We start from the raw sequence: 17,188 nt of genomic DNA on the forward strand, positions 1-17,188 counted from the left end.
ATACTAATTTAGAAGACAGATTGACAATCTCAAAAGTCTATACTGATAGCTTTTAAAGAGCTTCCCTGTTGTGTATGTGGTGTTATTGCTTTTGATTAGATTCAACCCTTCCTCATATGTCACTGACCTGAGCTTTAGGACGGCCTCAGGGCCATTGACCCACAAACAAATAGATAATGTTAACTAAAACGCCTGAATTTTGATCAAGCCTTTAAGGTGATGAAAACTGGGGTTGGGAAAGGATGAAATACCTCTTGACTCCCTGCACCAAAGTAGTTCTTTCAACTTGTCCAGGTCTATGTCCACAGGTAAGTTGGTGCCTTTGTAAGTTTGGATAGCTCTATTCAAATCTTCTCTCTTTAAAATTATATTTGCTCTTGTGGGTTGTTATTTTTTTTTTTAATAATTTTTCCTTACTGGTCTAGCTTTGTTCTCTAGAATAATTTTTAACAGATAATCTAGGAACCATTTAAAGTTTTCAAGGGTCTTAAATGCAAGCCTTATCTTGTCTCCATTTCTGAGAGTGGAACAGTATGAAACTGTTAAGATTAATAATACTATAGCATCTTTGAAGAGTGTAATAAAAGTCACATCAAGAACATTGCCAATGCCACCAAATGGATTCTAGTGATTCCTTTTTTTTTTTTTTTTTTTTTTTTTTTTTTTTTGCTGGTAGCAAATTAGAACAATTGGTTTCGTTGGATACTGTGTAAGATTTTTAATTTGGCCGAAGTAGAGACAATGAGTTCTGTTTTAGGGATTGTGTAAAAACTGTCCTGACAGGGAACATAAGGAGAATTATCACCCACTTTGTTGCTCAGAAGATACCTCTGTCTCTGGAAAATTCCATGGGCCCAAAGAAGGAGCAGATTATTGGATTTAGGATTTGTTCTGTGAAAGCTGTGTCCTCAGAGAACCAAGAATAATGTTTGTATTTCTCCTGAGGTTCAAATTTTAAATTCTGGATAGACAAAAAGCTCCAATTCTCCACTTTTAGTTGGCGCTTTCTGGGATTTAAGGATATGGTTTGAGTCATAGACAATAATTGTGTTTTAAATTAAGGATGAATAATTTTCCTTCCCTTCAGAAATACTACCTTAGCAGCTACAATCATGAACATCAGGACTTCATCTAATTCTAGCATCTAATCTATATGGTACTTGTCACATTATGGGTCTTAATACTATCCCATAATTTTGACCTTTCCAACTTAAAATGCTTAAAACTTTTATCAGTTAAGGCTGATAGTTTCTCATTTGATTCTCAACATCCCTGTAAAGTAAGGGCTATTATCTTCATTTTATAGTTGTAGAAACTGAGGCAGACAGAGGCTAGGGCCATGAGACTGGATTTGAACTCAGATCTTTCTGATTCAAGATCTAGAACTCAATCCAATGTGCCATCTATCTGTCTTAAGTTAATTTTTCTAGGAGGAAGTTTGAGTTTTTAAACATAATCTTTTTTTTTTTAGCACAAGATTTTCATTCTCTGGGTAAGGAGTCCATAGCTTCAAATCCTGGTTCTGTTATTATTTTTGTGACCTTGAGTAAATTTTGTGTAAATTTTCTGGGCCTTGGGATCACCAGTGAGACAATAGTAATGCTCTCTTTCCATCTGAGCAGTTCATGTTACTAGGAAGCTGAGTTTCTTTCTCTTGAAGAAAGATCTTTTAGGAGAAATAGACATGGAGAAATCTAAACTGCATGTCGTATTTGTTGAGGTGAGAAAGAGATTCAGATTTTATAATAAAAATAATTTATTAAAAATATAACTCATAAAATAATTTATTATTTAATTAATTTAAAAAATTAATATAAATTTATAAGTGAGTTACATATAAAGTATAATTTATGAATGTAAATATGTAAAATTATTAAAAATAAACTATTTTTATAATAAAACATTCTTGACATATGGTTGATATATGATGCATAGGCTAAAATAAACAAAACAATGTACCAGTAAGATCATAAAGTTATTTGTTGGGCAAAGCAGGAAATATCTTCTCTGACTAGGTGGTCACAAGGTGGATGGGCTATTCATTAGGTTAGACAAGAGGTAATGGCACAAGTCATATACATGCTCCAAGAACATTTTGGGGTAAACAGAAAGTTTCTGAACTAGGTCACACTCAGGATTGATTGAGTCATGGAATTTGAACAAAATGGGATGGAGATATTGGTGTCAGTATGTTTGCAGTTTTGTGGCTATGAAAGGAAGTGCCATAGTGGATAAACAAATGATAACCATTATGTTAAAGTTTGAGGTCTATTATAAGGCCTTCTTATTAGAATACATATTCCTATGTAACATACAAAATGTAGGTTTAGAATAATTAGATGGCAAATGAATATGCATTAGTAAAATATATTCTAACAATCATTACCTTTTATGGAATCATAATGAACTGATTAATGCTGAGAATTTGAGTAGGAGTCTCAAGGAATCAACTTTCCCATTTTCATAGCCCTCTCCTATTCTAGAAGCAAGATTGCTGTGAAAAGATCAAGAGACTTGGAGGCAAGGATCTGCATATGTCTGATTCTCATATCATCTGCTTTCTAATTGTGTGATTATGATCTACTTCTCTGGTTTCAGTTGTCATTTGTAAAATGGGGAGGATAAAACTTGAACCAGGTTAGGGTTATTGTAGGGAAAGTGCTTTATAAATTCTAAAGTGAAATATAAATGTGAATTGGAGTTAATGATTTTCATTTTATTATTATAATAATAATGCTTCATAATAAAATATTATTTCTATATACTTATATATAATTTATTAATTTATATTACTATTTTAAATAAATTATTTAAATATTATTTTATGAGTTATATATGCATAATAAATTATTTTTCTTTTAAAATATTTATTATAAAGCATCATAATGATGTTTTAGTCAGCATGCGATGATATTATCCATAACAAAACTTGGGAATTTTATACTGATGATGTTTCTGAGAGCCAGATAGCAAAACTTAAAAGTATTTACTTCTTTCATCACCACTCAGTCCCATGATGTTTTTTCTTTTATTCAGTTAAAATTCTGTTTTTCCACGGGGTCAATGATAATCCTGGATCTGTTCCCAACAGAGTTTCTCAGAAACAAGAATAGCACTACAGGAAAAAAAAAAAAAAAAAAAAAAAAAAAAAAAACCATAACAAAACAAGATCCTAGGACAAAGGAAGCTCCCTATAAAACCAGTTTGAAATTCTGAGCTGTTATACCTAGTAAGTATTTAACAAGTGCTTACTTAAATATCAGGCATATTGCTAAGCTCTAAAGAATTTTTTTAAAAAGGGCAAAAATATTCCATTCTCTCAGTAACTCACTTTCCAATAGAAGGATGAGACAACATGAAAATAATAGATTAGATAGATAGATAGATAGATAGATAGATAGATAGATAGATATAGATAGATAAATAGATAAATAGATAGATAGATAGATAGATAGATAGATAGATAGATAGATAGATAGATAGATAGATAGATAATTCAGATCACAATGGACTATGTGATTCATTCTTGGGGGCAGTTAGGAGATACATGAATAGAGTACTGGGCCTGGAGTTAGGAAGACTAATTTTCCTGAATTCAAATCTGATCTTAGACACTTAATAGCTGTGTGATTCTGGGCAAGTCACTTAATCCTGTTTGCCTCAGTTTCCTCATTTGTAAAATATCCTGAAGAAGGAAATGGCAAACAATTGTAACATCTTTGCCAAGAAAAATCCCAAGTGGGGCCATGAAAAGTTGAACATGACTGAAAAACAACTGAACAACAACAAAAAGTTTGTTCTTCAGGCACCTCTTGACTGAGCTGTGGGTAATCCACAGCTGAGGAATAAGTGTGTCTTTCATAGAACCTAATCTTTTCTTGGGCTCTGGAAAGGTAACTTAGCCTTTTAAACATTACAGTTCTCCTTCTACTAAATTTTTGTAGCCTGCTTAGTGATGATGAATGTCTGTGATGTTTTCGGCATTGTACAAAATGTCCTGGGGTGATATAAAAGAAAAAAAAAAAAAGATGTTCTTGTCCTAAAAGAGTTTACTTGGGGATACACCACATAAGGAAAATATTTTTAAAGAACATTTACAAAATATTCAATGTACAAATGTGGAAATTAGTATGCTGTTGGTATATTGGTGGTGAGATATGTCAAGGCATCAGGCAAGGGAAACACCATTGAGTATTTTCCTGGCTCTGTGGTTTCATGCCTTAATGGCAAAGAATCTAGAAAAAAATCTCTGTAACCACACCACTGAGGCATGCTGCTATAATTGTTGGCACCAAGTACTGAAGAGATGACATTCATAGGAACGGCCCTTCCTATCAAGGAATGTAGCTAAACAGTGCCTGACCTACTAGAAATATGCTACAGCACAGCAGATGGGATCCACTCATTGCTGGTTATCGTTTTCTCATATTTGGTTGTTGTAGCTCTCAGAAGTTTTTCAGTAGCCCAGAAATGAGTCATAGAATAGAATGGATAACTTAGAATGGTCGCTGTTTGTGACCTACTCCTCTCTTCCCCTGAGTAAGTTTCATGTTGTCCCCCAAGGGTGAGGGGCTTTAGTCTCTAATTTAATGATGTCTTTCTATTCTGCATTTTCTCTAAAAGAGTAGTCCCTCATGGGTTTATGTGTTATCAGGAGGTGGTGGTTGGAGAGGTATTCTTACCTTAACAAGGTACAAGTATATAAAAAAGCTTGCCTCTCTAACTTTTATCTGAGCCAGAATGGAGACTTCATCTTTATAGGATACAAGACAGAGGTAGACTTAAGAGACCAGATGAACATGACAAGACATAAAGAATGAAAAGTTAATTAGTATTTGATGAGGACACACATATTAAAAGATAGTGGGCTTCAAATAAGTTTTTTTTTAAAATAAGCTTATCAAGAGACAGTATTATTTAGGAACTGTTAAAGATCATAAATTCAAATAATCAACAAGCATTTATTAAGGGCTTACTCTATAGCAGGGTTTTCAAAGTTAAATGTAAATCAGATTTTTACCTCAAAGAATTTATAATCTAATTATGGTAGATAACACATACATATACATATAGCTCTATAGAAAGTAAATACCAAGTGATTTTGTGGTAGCTTGTGGATAGCAGAAATATAGAGAATGAATCTTGAAGAAAACTGGAGACCCTAAGAGGTAGAAGTAAGGACAAAGTACATTCCAGGTTTGGGTCACAGCCTGTAGAAAAGCATGGAGTTGGGAAAAATTGGAATTCTTTATTTGAGGAGTGTAGAGGGTCACAGACAATGGGGAAACTCTAGGTAAGGTATAAGACCCCGCCAGAGGGAACCTTCTAATAATGTCTGGCTCAGCTCCTCATCTCCCCTAAGGGCTCTCGGCCTTCCTGAGAAGTCTGAGTGTTGTTGTGATTGAAGCAGTGATACCAGGTGGCAAACTACATACAATAGCAAGTTATTGTGGTCCCAGGTGAGCAGTGTTGTTTTTGTTACATTAAAAAAAGGGGAAAACCCTTGAAGTAAACAGACTCCACTTTCCCACCATTCTCAGGAGTCTTGCTTCATTACTTCTCCACTAGGAAGGTACATTTTAATCACTCCATGTGGGGCTCCAGAAAGCAATGGTACGTTTTGTCACCCCAACTTGGGGGCTCTAGAAAGCAGGATAAAACAGAGGAGCAATAAGAAGTCAAGTTTGAATGTATAGAAATCTTGTAGATTCTTGTATATGATCTCTAACCTTAGTGACCCTCAGTGGGGACTTGCTGAAGACTTCTCCAAAGAAATACATAAATGAATTTTAAAAATTCATTCATTTTGAACTTAAATACAAAATAAGAAAAGAGAAAAAGTGTATTTTCAAGTACAAAGCAGAACATAACAGTAGATTCAACATAAATAATGAATTTCCCTTTCAAGAAAACCTAAATACTACATATTGTTTTAAAAACTACCCAGCTGTGTGTATACATATAGATGCAAATCTATAAAACATACACACACATATATACAAATACGTATATAGGTAAAGTGTGCATTACAGATCTATATCTATCTATAAATGCAATTATTTGTTGGTTCTTTTTCTGGAAGTAAATAGCGTCTTTATAGGGTCTAAGTCTTTCCAAGTTTTTCTAAATCAACCACTTCATCATTTCTTATATCCCAGTACTATTCCATCATAATCAGACACACATAGCTTGTTTAGATTGAAGAGCATCATTTTAGTCTATCAGATAAATGTAAGATGATCCCCAAAGTTGTCTTAACTCACATGTCTCCAATTGATAATAATTTAGAACATATATTCACATAATTATATGTAGTTTTGATTTTCCCACTGAAAACCTGACTGTTCATATACCTTGACCACTTAAGCGATTGAGATATGACCCATATGCTTATAAATTTGACTAGGTTCTTTATACATTTGAGAAATGAATATTGAATAATATTAGTAACACATAATGTATTTTTCCTATTTTTCTCTTTTAATGACATCTATTTGAACTTTAACTTTGTCTGTAATCATGATTACCATTTTTTTTTTTAAATTTGCAGAGGCAATTGGGGTTAAGGGCTTGCCAGGGACACACAGCTAGGAAGTATTAGGTGTCTGAGGGCAGATTTGAACTCAGTTCATGCCTGAGTTCACGGCTTGTGCTCTATTCACTGTGCCTCCTAGTTGTCCCTTGTTTTGTTTTGTTTTTTTGGTGTTTTTTTTTAACACAATAAATTCTACCTCAGCCTTATTTTCTACCCCTAAGCCAGGGCCCCCAGATATGATGTCCTACAAACGTTTTTGTTTCCTGTGTCCCTTCAATGGCTACAAACTTCAACTGTCCTTTCCTCCCTGGAACCAAAACCAAGTAATCTGCTCTCCTACAAATGTCTACAGTCAGTAGGGACTCTACCCATCTGCTATTACACTCATCAGATATGTACTAGCACCTTCTTCCCCAAAGGCACAGCCCAGGACCCTTTTAGTACAGTTATACCTGGCATCCCTTAATATTGGAAGGTTCTTCAAATTTCTATTCAGCCTTCCAACTCCCACACTGTCTTTGAGGTGAAAGTTCCTAAGGCTAAAGCTCTCTCCCCAAGAGAACCTGTTGTTTGTTGATTTTGGAGGTGTTTGCACTTCACTCAGGTAAATTTCCAGCTTGGAGGAATAGAATGTACATAAAATGTGACGTCATGAAACAAAGTGCTAGTGATGGTTAAGATCTGATTATTGTAAATTGGATGGGCATCCTATACAATTTGTTCATCAGAAAAGTTATATATTCTGCAAACAGACAATGAATTAGACCCAGAACTAAGCAGAAGGCATCAAGAGAGCTGGGTTGCTTTTGGAGAATGATACATTTTTTAAGGATGTCATATTTCTCTTCAAAACAGAGGTCCCAATTTTTAATAACATAATTTTAATTCTTCAAATAAAATAATTTATTTAATAATTTAATTTTGAGTGATAATATGGGGTTGCAAGTGTCTGAAAAGTTAAAAGTTGAGAATTCTCCAAAGGGTTCATCATAAGACTCAGTATTTTTTTTAATAAATTTTTATAATTATAACATTTTCTTTGACAGTACATATGCATAGGTAATTTTTTTTACAACATTATCCCTTGTATTCCCTTCTGTTCTGAATTTTTCCCATCCTTCCCTCCACCCCCTCCCCTAGATGGCAGGCATTCCCATACATATTAAATATCTTATAGTATATCCTAGGTACAATATATATGTGCAGAACCTAATTTTGTTGTTGTTGTTGTTGCAAAGGAAGAATTATATTGGGAAGGTAAAAATAATCTGGGAAGAAAAACAAAACAAACAAACAAACAAAAAATGCTCAGTTTACACTCATTTCCCAGTGTTCTTTTTCTGGATGTAGCTGATTCTGTCCACCATTGATCAATTGGAATTGGATTAGATCTTCTCTATGTCGAAGATATCCACTTCCATCAGAATACATCCTCATACAGTATCATTGTTGAAGTGTATAATGATCCCCTAGTTCTGCTCATTTCACTCAGCATCAGTTGATGTAAGTCTCTCCAAGCCTCTCTGTATTCCTCCTGTTGGTCATTTCTTACAGAACAATAATATTCCATAACATTCATATACCATAATTTACCCAACCATTGTCCCATTGTTGGACATCCATTCAATTTCCAGTTTCTAGCCACTACAAAAAGGGCTACCACAAACATTTTGGCACATACAGATCCCTTTCCTTTCTTTAGTATTTCCTTGGGATATAAGCCCAGTAGTAGCACTGCTGGGTCAAAGGGTATGCACAGTTTGATCACTTTTGGGGCATAATTCCAGATTGCTCTCCAGAATGGTTCGATTCTTTCACAACACCACCAACAATGCATCAGTGTCCCAGTTTTCCCACTTCCCCTCCAACATTCATCGTTATTTGTTTCTGTCATCTTAGCCAATCTGACAGGTGTGTAATGATATCTCAGAGTTGTCTTAATTTGCATTTCTCTGATCAATAGTGATTTGGAACACTCTTTCATATGAGTGGAAATAGCTTTAATTTCATCATCTGAGAATTGTCTGTTCATATCCTTTGACCATTTATCAATTGGAGAATGGCTTGATTTCTTATAAATTAAAGTCAATTCTCTGTATATTTTGGAGATGAGGCCTTTATCAGAACCTTTAACTGTAAAAATGTTTTCCCAATTTGTTACTTCCCTTCTAATCTTGCTTACATTAGTTTTGTTTGTGCAGTAACTTTTTAATTTGATGTAATCAAAATTTTCTATTTTGTGATCAATAATGATCTCTAGTTCTCCCTTGGACACAAATTCTTTCCTCCTCCACAAGTCCGAGAGGTAAACTATCCCATGTTCCTCCAATTTATTTATGATTTCGTTCTTTATGCCTAAATCTTGCATCCATTTTGATCTTATCTTAGTATGTGGTGTTAAATGTGGGTCCATGCCCAGTTTCTGCCATACTAATTTCCAGTTTTCCCAGCAGTTTTTGTCAAATAATGAATTCTTATCCCAAAAGTTGGGATCTTTGGGTTTATCAAACACTAAATTGCTATTTTTGTTCACTATTTTGTCCTGTGAACCTAACCTATTCCACTGATCAACTAGTCTATTTCTTAGCCAATACCAAATGGTTTTGGTGACTGTTGCTTTATAATATAGTTCTAGATCAGGTACAGCTAGACCACCTTCATTTAATTTTTTTTTCATTGCTTCCCTTGAAATTCTCTACCTTTTGTTGTTCCATATGAATTCTGTTGTTATTTTTTCTAGGTCATTAAAATAGTTTCTTGGGAGTCTGATTGGTATAGCACTAAATAAATAGATTAGTTTAGGGAGTATTGCCATCTTTATTATATTTGCTCGGCCTATCCAAGAGCACTTAATGTCTTTCCAATTATTTAAATCTGACTTTATTTTTGTGACAAGTGTTTCATAATTTTGCTCATATAATTCCTGACTTTCCTTTGGTAGATATATTCCCAAATATTTTATACTATCAACTGTTATTTTGAATGGAAATAATTTTGTACCTCTTGTACCTCTTTGTACCTCTTGCTGTTGGATTGTGTTGGTAATGTATAAAAATGCTGAGGATTTATGTGGATTTATTTTGTATCCTGCAAATTTGCTAAAATTCTGAATTATTTCTAATAGCTGTTTAGCAGAGTCTTTGGGGTTCTCTAAGGATACCATCATGTCATCTGCAAAGAGTGATAGTTTGATTTCTTCATTTCCTACTCTAATTCCTTGAATCTTTCTCGGCTCTTATTGCCAAGGCTAGCGTTTCTAGTTCTATATTGAATAGTAATGATGATAGTGGACAACCTTGTTTCACTCCTGATCTTACTGGGAAAGGTTCTAGTTTATCACCATTACATATGATGTTTACTGACGGTTTTAAATATATTATCATTATTATTTTAAGGAATAGTCCATTTATTCCTGTACTCTCAAATGTTTTTAGTAGGAATGGATGTTGGATTTTATCAAATGCTTTTTCTGCATCTATTGAAATGATCATATGGTTATTCCTGGTATAAATCCTACTTGATCATAGTGATCTTTGGGATGATTTTCTGTAGTCTTTTTGCTAATATCTTATTTAAGATGTTAGCATCAATATTCATTAAGGAGATTGGTCTATTGTTTTCTTTCTCTGTTTTCAGCCTACCTGATTTAGGTATCAGTACCATGTCTGTGTCATAAAAGGAATTTGGTAGGACTCCTTTAATCCCTACTTTTTCAAATAGTTTATATAGCATTGGAGTTAGTTGTTCTTTAAATGTTTGGTAGAATTCACATGTAAATCCATCTGGTTCTGAGGGTTTTTTCTTAGGGAGTTGGTTTATAGCTTGTTCTATTTCTTTTTCTGAGATGGAACTATTTAGACTACTTACTTCTTCCTCTGTTAATCTGGGCAAGCTATATTTTTGAAGGTATTCTTCCATTTCATTTAAGTTATCAAATTTATTGGCATAAAGTTGAGCAAAGTAATTCCTAACTATTGTTCTAATTTCCTCTTCATTAGTGGTGAGTTCTCCCTTTTCATTTTCAAGACTCATAATTTGCTTTTTCTCTTTCCTTTTTTAATCAGGTTTACTAAGGGTTTGTCTATTTTGTTCATTTTTTCAAAAAACAACTCTTAATTTTATTAATTAATTCAATAGTATTTCTACTTTCAATTTTATTAATCTCACCTTTTATTTTTAGAATTTCAAGTTTTATGTTTGTCTGGGGGCTTTTAATTTGTTCCTTTTCTAGCAGTTTTAGCTGTAAGCCCAATTTGTTGGACCTCTCTTTCTCTATTTTATGCAAGTAGGCTTGTAGAGATATAAAACTTCCCCTTATTACTGCTTTGGCTGTATCCCAAACATTTTGGTATGATGTCTCATTATTGTCATTTCTTGGGTGAAGTTAATAATTATGTCTATGATTTGCTGTTTAACCCAATCATTCTTTATTATAAGATTATTTAGTTTCCAATTATTTTTTGGTCTATTTTCCTCTGGCTTTTTTATTAAATGTAATTTTAATTGCATTGTGGTCTGAAAAGGATTCATTTAATATTTCTGCCTTACTGCATTTGATTTTGAGGTTTTTATGCCCTAGTATATGATCAATTTTTGTATAGGTTCCATGAACTGCTGAGAAGAAAGTACACTCCTTTCTGTCTCCATTTAGCTTTCTCCAGAGATCGATCATATTAAACTTTTCTAGCATTCTATTTACCTCTTTGACTTCTTTCTTATTTATTTTGTGGTTTGATTTATCTAATTCTGAGAGTGCAAGGTTGAGATCTCCCACTATTATAGTTTTGCTGTCTATTTCTTCTTGCAGCTCTCTTAATTTCTCTTTTAAGAATTTAGATGCTGCACCACTTGGTGCATATATGTTTAATATTGATACTGCTTCATTATTGATGCTACCCTTTAGCAGGATATAATGCCCTTCCTTATCTCTTTTAATTAAATCAATTTTTGTTTTTGCTTGATCTGAGATGAGGATGGCTACTCCTGCTTTTTTGGTTTTGCCTGAAGCATAATAAATTCTGCTCTACCCTTTTACTTTTAGTTTGAATGTATCACCCTGTTTCAGGTGTGTTTCCTGTAAATAACATATAGTAGAATTCTGACTTTTAATCCAGTCTGCTAACTGCTTCCTCTTTATGAGGGAGTTTATCCCATTCACATTTATGGTTAGAATGACTAATTCTATATCTAGCCCCTGCTTATGCTTTTCTCCTTTCCTTCCCTCTTACCCCCCCTACCCAGTATTAAACTTGTGAAGACCACTTGCCTTTCACAGCCATCCCTTTTTGTATCCCTCCCCCACTTTAAAGTTCCTCCCCTTATTTTACCCTTTTTCCTCACAATTTCTGTATTCCCTTCCCCTTAGCTTACTCCTTCCCTCTCACTTTTCAATGAAGTGGAAGACGTTTCACCATAAATCGAATATGTCTATTAATACACACTATGTTCATCTCCCTCCTTTCTTTCTCTCAGATATAATAGGTTACCTTTGCCTCCTCATGAGATGTAGTACCACCACTTTACACTTTTTATGTTATAATTTCCTTTCCACCTCTAGTTTCTAGGACAAATTATACATATGTTCTTTATATATTTTTATGGCAGAAGTATAGTTCTCAAGATTTCTTTTTACCTTTTTAGAAATCTCTTGCGCTCTGTATTTGAAGATCAAACATTTTATGTAGATCTGGTTTTTTCATCAAGAATACATGGAATTCATTTATTTAGTTAAATGTCCATCTTCTTCCCCGGAAAATGATACTCATTTTTGCTGGGTAAGTTATTCTTGGCTGCATACCAAGTTCCTTAGCCTTTCGGAATATCATGTTCCAGGCCCTTCGTTCTTTTAATGTGGACGCTGCTAGATCCTGGGTTATCCTTATTGTGGCTCCTCCATATCTGAATTGCTTTTTTCTAGCAGCTTCCAGTATTTTTTTCCTTTGTCTGATGGTTCTTGAATTTGGCCACTATATTTCTTGGCGTTTTGATTTTAGGGTCCCTTTCAGTAGGTGAACGATGAATTTTTTCAATGTCTATTTTACCCTCCGTTTCCAAAACGTCTGGGCAGTTCTCTTTGATAATTTCCTCAAAAATAGTGTCCAGGCTCTTTTTTTCCTCACATTTTTCAGGGAGTCTGATTATTCTCAAATTGCTCTCCTGGATCTGTTTTCCAGGTCTGTTGTTTTTCTAATAAGGTACTTGACATTCTTTTCAATTGTTTCATTTCTTTGGTTTTGCTAGACTACTTATTGGTTTCTCCTTGATTCATTCAATTCTTCTTGTTCGAGTCTAATTTTCAATGATGCATTTTCTTCACTCACTTTTTTTATATCTTTTTGTAATTGTCCAATTGTGGTTTTTAAGTGAGTTTTTTTTCTTCTATGGAATTTTTTTCCATTTTATTCATTTTATTTTTTAGAGAGCTGTTTTCTTTTTCCAGCTCACTAATCCTGTTTTCCTTGGAGTTGTTTATCTTTTCCAGCTCACTAATCCTGTTTTCCTTGGAGTTGTTTACCTTTTCTAATTCACTAATCCTGTTTTCCTTGGAGTTGTTTACCTTTTCCAATTCACTAATTTTGTTTCTCAATGATTTGATCTCTTTATCCACTCTGGATAACTTCTCCAGACTCTCTTTCCAAGTTTCCCTTTCCTTTTCCCATTTCTCTTCTAGCTCTCTTGTGAGAGCCTTTTTGATTTCCTCTATGAGATTCTTTTTTATTGAGGAGCAGATCATATCCCCCTTAGGGGATTCCTCTGGGGACAGTCTGTTTTTAGTCTCCTCAGTATTTGCAATCTGCTCTCTCTCCATACAGAAGCTGTCAATGGTTAGAGCCCTTTTGAATTTTTTGTTCATTTTGTCAGAGCGGGAATGGAAGAAAACAAATTGACAAGAGAAACAATAGGTCTGTTTTTGGGGGGATGGGGCTGGATGGTGTTAATGGGCTTTCTCTACAGACTGGGGAGGAGGGCAGCAGTGAGGCACTAACAGGACAGTGATGGCTGTGCTGCGTCTGCACTCTGAGGCTCTAAGAATGTGCTGAGTCACTCCAGGTAGGGGTTGGGGGTGGCTGGGTTCCAAGAGACACTGGCTTTCCGGGGTTTTATTCTTCACCTCCAGTGTTTACATCCTCTCTGCTGTTCCTGGCTTGCTGCCAAGACGCAATATCCACACTGGGGGCCAAAGTCTTTTTGCAGAAATGGCAGAGATTGCACCCCTCCTCCCTCTGGTCTGAGCTGTATGAGCTGCCTGCCTCACTCTCACTGCCTGCCCTCAGTCTGCGCCCAGTCTGTTCGACCCTCCCCAGATCAAACACAGACCTTCTCTAGCGAATTTCAAGGATGTCTTCTGTTGGTGATTATTTGTGGGTTTCTTTTCCGGTCAAGCATTAACTCCGAGGCTTGTCATGAAGTAAATTCTGAGAGAAAACGCGGAGCTCAAGCAGCTGTCTGCCTCCACACACCATCTTGACCAGAAGTCAGGACTCAGTATTATAAACAAGGAATTTTGAACAGGTAGTTTATTAAAAGGCATCCTCTGAGAGGGTACGCTACTGTGCCACCCAACAAACAAAGCTTAAAATTGTTTACTATATAAGTTTATATAATTATTTATGAAGTTTATTTGTCAAATGCTAATTTTTTTCCTCATCATACAGATGATCTTTTTTAACAAATTTAATTACCCCCTTCCCCTCAAAGTAAAAAAAAAAAAAAAAAAAACCAAAAATTGTCAGTTTTTTGGTCATCATATAGGCAGTAACTTCAAGTAAAATATGAATTTAGAAATATTAATTAAATGGAATATAATCCCTGACTAAATTTCAACTGATACTGTTAGACTTTTAAGTGAGTAGATAGAAAAAAATATATTAGAGCTTTCTATGCCTTGAGAGTAAGTTCACTGTGTCTTTTCATATGCAATTTATTAACTCAAAGTTTGTTTCCAAAGAGGTGCTTATGCTTTATTTATACCTGAAAGAACCTCATGCTTACATTTCTTAGCCTTTCTTTTCCCCTTTATGATCTCTGAATTTGCTAAGTACAAAAGGGGACATACTCTTAAATGATCATTCATTTTTTCTGTATAATATGACACAACCTGTGGTGAATTACTCAATGTCTGATCCTTACTTTCCTCATCTACAAAACAGGTGGTTGAAAGTGAGACCAGAGCCAGATTAAAATGTTATTGGTAACTGTTACAATGTTAACTTGTCTAAATTAATTCTAAATTAATATTCCTGTGATACATTTCTATTTGAGTTTTTACCACTGGGTTCCTGTTTCTTCCAGGAGTAATATCTCCCTTTATTAAAGATGAATCTTTCTTACCATATTTTGTTAAGAAGACTTCAAAATACATAAAAAACCCTTTGACTCCTGCATTTCACAATTCAGACAGAAGATTCTGATATGTTCACATGGGATTTTTGTTTTTCCTAAAATCAAGTATCTGAAATCCTTAATCTAGCTTCTTTAAAATGTGAAAAAAAAATTGACCTAAAAAATTTAGCAGATTCTTTCTTTTCACAACATTCTGATATTCACCAGTATCTCTTTAAAATAAAGTAGAAAACATTTTAAATGATTTCAAGATTTCTTTATGTAGCTTATAAATAATTAATCATAAACACTTTATAGTTGGAAGAGCCTTCCAAAGCCATTAATTCAGTTTTGACTCAGAGTGATTAGTAAAGATTGATTCTGAGGGCAAGTTTTTCTTTTACTTCAACTAATTTGATTTATTACTTGAAGACACAAGAGTTTTAATGATTCTTTTCTGTTTTACAGGGTCATTGATTAGAGGGAGAAATTATCATGTCTGATTCAGTTATTCTACGCAGTGTTAGAAAATTTGGAGAGGAGAATTATGTCTTTGAATCACATGAATCAGGTAAGAGCTCTTTTCTTTAAAAAAAAAAAATCAATGATTTAATATTAATGAGTAACAGTACTGTTACTTTCCAATGTTTTCCCCCTACTGCCAATAGAAAATAAGCAAAGCAAAGGGATACAGCTAAGACAATAAGTCAACACTGTGCATATCTGCAAACTTTGCCATTATTCTTTTGTATAAAAAGAGGCAAAAGTGGGCAAAGTTAATACGTTTCCAAGAAACATGCTTTTACAAAGTCTAATTGCCACAAGGACCTAATTTCCTTTTCATGAAGTATGATGCCCTGGATACAGCAAATGTTCAAATCCATTTGATTAAATCTGATTAAATAATTGGATTTTCATTTCCATCAGTTTATACATGTAAGGAATTCTTTTCTTTCTAGAATAGGGCTATTTTTCCACATGATAAATGCTAATAATAATAATAATAACTGGAAATTACATAGCACTTTTGAGTTTTACAAATTATTTTATGTGTGTAAAGCCTTAGGAAGATTTGAGTTCAAATTTACCTTCAGATACTTTCTAATTGCATGACCCTGACCAAATCACTTTTTCAGTTTCCTTATAAGTATCATGATGATAGTAATAGCATCTACCTCACAGAGTTATTGGAAGGATAAAATAAAATCATATTTGTAAAATGTTTTGCAAACCTCAAAGTGCTATGTAAATAATAACATTATTATTTCATTTAATCTTTTCAACATCCATATGAGATAAGTGTTGTTATTATCTTTATTTTCCAGATAAGAATACTTAGTCTGAGAGAAGTTACATGACTTACATTTAATCACAGAACTAGTAAACTTATGAGCTAAGATCTGAATTCAGGTTTTCCTGACTCCATTTGTAGCTTTCTATCACTTATGTCACTTACCTGCCAAGTAGGTGACCTACTTGGAATCAATCCATGATCTGGACATTATATGATTTTTGGGATGATATCAGCACTTCCTCAAGAGTTTGGGGCATTAAGAGAGTGCTAGAATTTCCTTTCTTTGCTTCCCACCATTTTGGATTTGCAATTGAAAAAGGAAAGGGTTTGGGGTGAGAATGGAGGTAAACCAGGGAGGTCCTTGGAAGAATTTAATAAGACAAAACCAGCCCTAGATAAACCATCCCTAATCTGCAAAAACAACAAAAATACACTCAATGACTCCAGACTCCCTGGATATATGCTAGAATGTCATGATGCTTAGAGATTAATCTGGTATTGTGGTTAATAGAAAGGAAGCTAGATTTGAAAGCAGACGAACTAGGTTCAAATTCCAATTTTGCCACCTGTATGATTTTGGGAAAATCACTGACTCTCCCTAGATCTAAATTTTATTCTCATATAGGAAAAAGTTGAGGTAAATGGCATCCAAGGTATTTTCCAGCTATAAATAGTTTTATAGACTTTCATGAAAGTAATAGAAAAATTAATCATATAAAATGCATACAACATTGATAGATCCTACTTCATAATTTCTTTTAATAATTAATTCAGAAAAAAATAACTTGTGGAGGACATTTGGCATAACCTATGGAATATTGGCTTCTCAAGTAAGGATTTATGTTTTTATGTTTAAATAGTATATCATACATGTAAAAGCAGAGCAGCTTGGTGGCATAGTAAATAGAGTTCCCAATCTAGAGTCAGGAACACCTGAGTTCAAACACAGCCTCTGACAGTCATTAGTTGTATGGCTTTAGGAAAGTCACTTAATTCTGTTTGCCTCAGTTCCTTGAGACAAAACAACATAAAATATA

The 17,188-nt window shown here is 34.1% G+C and overlaps 1 protein-coding gene across 1 annotated transcript in view; it reads left to right on the forward strand.

Annotated features, from left to right (window-relative positions):
• Positions 1 to 215: 215 nt before the first annotated feature.
• ABCB11 (ATP binding cassette subfamily B member 11) overlaps positions 216 to 17,188 on the forward strand; it is a 126,179-nt gene continuing 109,206 nt past the window's right edge. Inside the window, exons 1-2 of the mRNA XM_074302212.1 lie at positions 216 to 308; positions 15,326 to 15,428. Coding sequence (XP_074158313.1) covers positions 15,353 to 15,428 — 76 coding nt within the window. The 5' untranslated portion in view covers positions 216 to 308; positions 15,326 to 15,352. The remainder of the gene's footprint in view (positions 309 to 15,325; positions 15,429 to 17,188) is intronic.

This window comes from Sminthopsis crassicaudata, chromosome 3 (assembly GCF_048593235.1).
Source record: "Sminthopsis crassicaudata isolate SCR6 chromosome 3, ASM4859323v1, whole genome shotgun sequence".
NCBI lineage: Eukaryota > Metazoa > Chordata > Mammalia > Dasyuromorphia > Dasyuridae > Sminthopsis > Sminthopsis crassicaudata.